At 38.0% G+C, this 5,264-nt stretch overlaps 1 protein-coding gene across 2 annotated transcripts; it reads left to right on the forward strand.

Moving 5' to 3' along the window:
• On the forward strand, nucleotides 1-5,264 carry ATRZ-1C (RNA-binding (RRM/RBD/RNP motifs) family protein with retrovirus zinc finger-like domain-containing protein). 2 transcript variants are annotated; one of them, XM_012225591.4, is made up of 4 exons: nucleotides 1-138; nucleotides 214-334; nucleotides 4,207-4,697; nucleotides 4,822-5,264. In XM_012225591.4, exons 2-4 carry the CDS (start codon nucleotides 224-226, stop codon nucleotides 5,081-5,083), a joined length of 864 nt encoding a protein of 287 aa, XP_012080981.1. In that variant the 5' UTR covers nucleotides 1-138; nucleotides 214-223; the 3' UTR covers nucleotides 5,084-5,264. The 2 variants fall into 2 exon arrangements, with proteins under 2 accessions (XP_012080981.1, XP_012080982.1); XM_012225592.3 differs by lacking the exons at nucleotides 1-138; nucleotides 214-334 and adding an exon at nucleotides 2,048-3,140.

The raw sequence follows: 5,264 nt of genomic DNA on the forward strand, positions 1-5,264 counted from the left end.
CCCCGAAAAAACAAAAGTAAAAATATCAATCTCCGGGGTGGTAAAAATTAAAACCATCGTAAAAGAGGAAAACAAAAGCAGTCCCCAAAAATTATTTCTAGGGTTTCTCTCGTAACTCTCGATTTTGCGACCTGTTAGGTAACGAAATTCTTCTGTTTCCTTTCTCTTATCTCTATCGTTGCGGTCTCGATTCCATAATTTGTTTTTGTGCAGCGAATGAAAGATGGCCGGAAAGGAAGACTACCGAATTTTCGTTGGAGGCTTGTCTTGGGAGGTCACGGAGCGACAGCTCGAGAATGCGTTTAATCGCTACGGCAAAATCACTGAGTGTCAGGTATTACTTTTTTTGGTTTCATTCTTTCTGATTATGTTTGGTAGTTGAGAAAATGAAGGAAAAGATAGAAAGCAAATTTTTAAAATTTGAAACTTTTGAGTTTCCTAAAGTTTTAAGAAAAAGGAAAAAGTTATTATGTTCGGAAACTGTTGCCACTTTTCAATTTTTGATGGTTTCACGGTATTAATTTTATTCGAATTTTTTGAAATATTCCTAAGTTAATCTTTTTTTATGCTAAAAAATATGGTATATATCTGTATACACTCACTTACACAGTAAGTTACTGTTTGATTTCTTAAATTATTAAGCTGTTTTGCTCCTGGTATATGGTTTTTTAAGGTTACTTACAATTTTCTTTTTATCTGTATTAATTTTCCTTGTTCTTTTGTGTTTCTTTATGGCTTGCTGGTATGAGCTTTTGAGATGCTGTTCTACATTTAGAGATGCTGTACGTTTAGAGATGTTTGGGTCAGAGTGGTTGAATCAGGTTGTTCAAGATCAGTCACATTTCATTGATTAGGTTAAGTTGAATGGGTAGTTTTTAAATTTCCAAGTGCAGTTACACTGATGGTCTATGGATATATGGAATATGTGGTTTACGAGGGTTGGCATTGTAATTTGAGGAAACATCACTACAGTTGGATAAAGAAAGAGAATCCAATTTATAAGTATGGAATGAGCATGTGCAATGTGGGAATACTGTTGAATTATTTTTGGTTGAGAGTTTTTCTGTTTTACACAAGATATTGTTTATCTGGATTCATAAATAAGATATTGGTAACTTTGAAATTGATAATCCTTTGACAACTGGAATCTCAGTTAAGTGAGGAACATTAGTTGGACCTTTGTAAGAGAGTATGTGTCTGGTTTTTCAACTGGATTTTTCCTGCTTTCATGCTAGTTGGACCAAAATATGATGGATGATCTCACATGGATCTGTGACAGTTTCCTGGGCCAGAGTTTTCTTATTCTTCCTTCTTTGGGCACCTGTCTAAAGGGATCTATGTTAATACGCTTCCTTCTCTGAGGATCTTGATGGTTATCTATCATCAGGAAACTATCAATCTATCCTGTAGCATGTGGATTCTTCTTTACACTCTATTGTCTGGTTTCACTCTGTTACTTGCCTTTCACTTGCCTGATAATCAGAGTGTCTTGATACGTGATGCTTGATTTATATAGTAGGATGCAAGTGTATAATGAACTTTGGTTTTAATATGACCATGAGCCCTTCTCCTGATTATGTCAAGGTTTTGAGAGAAGTTCCAACACATCATTCTTGATGTTATGAATCATAAGTAGGGCTATCCGCTTTTGCATGGAGGTGGATTCACATGCCATGCTAATGCTGCGGACTTGTGATGTCTGAGATTCTTACTTTTCATCCTTGCACAATTAATTTTGAACAAGATTTCTAATTTTCATCCTTGGACATAGCTATTTCGGAATGCTTGAGCTACGTGCTTGCTATTCTACAACGGGATTGTGTTGTTGGATTTATTTGCTGAGCTGTCTGGATAAGTTTCATTGTTGCTATCAGAGTAGAGCTATGGGTTACAAAAATATCTTAATCCTTCATCACATTCTGCATTGTGCATATGTATGCCACCCAGCTGATGGACCTTTGTATTGTTTTATTAGTTCTTCATATTAATGTGTTTCCGTTTGAAGCCTCAGGAGCCATAAACTGTAATTTTTGCTTTGATGTTCCAGAACTGCATTCTGCATGGCAGAGAACAGATTCAGGGCCGTCTAAGCAATACAGATTTGGGTGCCTTGTAGCTTACGAGCAGTTTTATAATTAGATAAAAATTTTGACATTGAGAATTAGTAGCCGGGTGTGTCTGTTTCTGGCCACCAGAAAGGCTCATGCCTCTTTAGGCTGCAGTCTGGATATGTTTAGTTGTTAGCTGTTGAAATTATTTTGTGTATGTCATTATCCGTTCTTCCAAGTCTAATTTCCCAACAACAGGACTTCTATTTGTCGCCCAGTGTTGCAGTGATTGGAAGTTTTCTACATTGTTGGGAACTTTATGCTTATGCTTATAGTCATAGTTTTCAAGGCAAAAGGTGTGCGGATTCATGACTTTCATCTGTCTGCATCAAGTTTTGTCGGTTGCTAGAGGTTCTGTTCCATTTATGAGCAGCTGCATATAGAAACTTGTTTTGTAACTGGGTGTCTGGTTCAGCCACACTGTTCTCCTGCAAACTGGATGACGAGTTGCTAAATAAGGATTCAGAATGATGAAGCTGTGTAGCTTTCTATCCAAAGTGAAGGTCCCAGCTAATTGCATCATTTTCTTTAAATTTCCAAACCGAAGGAAGCATGAGGTTATGCCCAGTTCTAGCATTTCATCAAAATGAAAGAAGCGTGAGATTAGGCCTAGTTGTAGCATTTCTTCTGCACTGCCAAAGGATTAGCTTGTTGATATGTGTGGATGTGGATAGTTTGATTTTGTGGCAGCCAAACAGAGATTCATCTGATATTTAGACTATCCTTCTGAGAATATGTGTGATATTTGATAACCTAAGTGGTAATATAGTCATATTCGGTAGGAAGACTAGCGATGACCAGCTTAAGCGGGATGTCATTGTTGTATTATCTGGGCTAAAATGATGCAGTCAAGCTGTATCACAATTGATTATGGAACTTTTATCTCAGACTCTGGGGGAAATAGATATCAAAAGTTGATCTGCTATGTTAGATGTCAGATACAGTTTGCAGATTCTTCTGTTTTCTTTAAGAACTCTTTGCAATATCAAACACGTTGAGATGCCTTAGCCATTCCATAATAACAATTCGAAAGTAAGTTATCTGTTTGCTACCTTTGATCATCTTTTTTATTAGATTTTTTTTACTGCAGGTCTTCTTTGTAACTAAATTTTATACTTCAGACAAAATCTGTGGAGTTTACACTTTACCTTTCTTGCCCCCTTTTATTGAAAGTTAATGGATTCATCTGCTGAAGTTACATCTAAAACTTATTGTTCACATGTGCCTGATAGATCTTCAAAAATACTGTCTGCATTTAATTTTTTGTTGTAGTAGTTTTTGCAATTTGTTCATCTACTAGTGCTATAAATGAATAAATTATAGTGGTGAACTATATCAGGTAGGTATCCTTTAACTGTCTTTTCTGCTATGTTAATTTGTGTGTACATTTTTTTCGCATGTATAAAGTTCCTTTGTCCCATTGATTAAACAAAACCTATTCTGCTGATCAATTAAACTTGTTCAAAGATAGATTTGAAGCTGACAGCTATTATCCATCGGTGACTGATTTGTGTGGTCTCTGAAGTTTTCCCTTTATGACATATTTAGTTTTTTAAACTTGTATTAGATTCTGAGAATGGTACTTCTTGTGCATCATTTTATCCATATTTATTGGATAATGAATAATGATGGGAGTCTAGATCAAAAAGCTGCCCCAAGAAAGAGAAGCTTTTTTTTTTTTTTTTTTTTTTTTGGGGGGGGGGGGGGGGAGATTCATTTTTTATGTTTCTTGCTCTGGATGTTTGGTAGCAGTAATAGAGTGAAATTATTATCAGGATTCTTCCTACCTTTCATCGTCACAAATTTTCTCTTTGTTGTGTCACGTTTAAAGCCATTAATCCTTTATCATCATTATTGCTTGCTCAAGTTTCAGGTATGTGAAAATTAATGATTTCCTCAGATAATTTTGATTAAACGGCATAGTTATTCAATTTGGAGCATCATTGATGCATATTTGCTTTGATGTTTTCTATTCACTGGGTAAATGCGTCTTGATATCTCATACATGTGCAGCATTGATTTTTGCATATTAATTTTCCCTTGATTTGTCATGTAACGTTGCTTCTCATCACGATTTCCTATTATGGTATTTATGCAGATCATGCTGGAAAGAGATACTGGACGGCCACGTGGATTTGGGTTTATCACATTTGCTGATCGCCGAGCCATGGATGATGCTATTAGGGAGATGCATGGACGCGAATTTGGTGATCGTGTCATCTCAGTGAACAAGGCTCAACCCAAAATGGGAGGAGATGATTTAGATCAAGGCTACAGGGGTGGCTACTCATCTTCAGGTAGCAGAGGAGGCTATGGAGGAGACAGAACTCTTGGGCAAGATGAGTGCTTCAAGTGTGGGCGCCTAGGACACTGGGCCCGAGACTGCCCTTCAGCTGGTGGCCGAGGTGGGGGTGGAGGTTCATTCTCTTCACGTTCTAGGTTTGCTGGGGCTGGTGACCGTGGTGATCGCTTTGGAGGTGATCGTGATCGATACATGGATGACCGCTATGATGGAGGGCGATTTGGTGATAGAGATCGTTTTGACAGCCGAGATAAATATGGGAGCCGTGATCGCTATGCTAGTGACAGGTACCTAAATTCTACTCATCTCAAGATGTTAGGTTGGTTTGTGATATTTTGTAGGAACCATTTTTTTATTCCCTTGTGTTCTACCATGGGTGAATGCCACTATCATAATTTGTAAACCTTGCAGGTACCCACCAAGTGGAGATCGCTTTGCAAGTGATAGATACGGTGGGTCAGATCGTTATGCACCAAACGGTTATGGCAAAGATAGAGCCTATGACAGGGACGGTGGTGTTGCACGAGGAGGCATCGATAGGTATGGAAGTGGAAGTGGAAGCGGAAGCGGAAGCGGAGGGCCTACACGAAATGATAGGAACTACAGGAGTAGACCAGGTCCATTTGACAGGTTTAGCAGGGGAGGGCATCCATCCTCCTTCGAGCGCTATTAAATTATTGGGGGCCATAGTGTTATTAACTATTAGGTGTATGCGCCTAGGCTAAATATCCAGTTTCACGAGGTCTGTTATGTAGGATGGTACAAATTTCTTCCCCTAGCTGGAATATGAAATTTCTTTTGTAGATGGTGCAGTTGCTATATTAAGGTAAAGACTTTATTTAGCTTGGTTTCAA

This window comes from Jatropha curcas, chromosome 6, assembly GCF_041381405.1.
Source record: "Jatropha curcas cultivar XTBG-Jc1 chromosome 6, XTBG_Jcur_1.0, whole genome shotgun sequence".
NCBI classification, from domain to species: Eukaryota; Viridiplantae; Streptophyta; class Magnoliopsida; order Malpighiales; family Euphorbiaceae; genus Jatropha; species Jatropha curcas.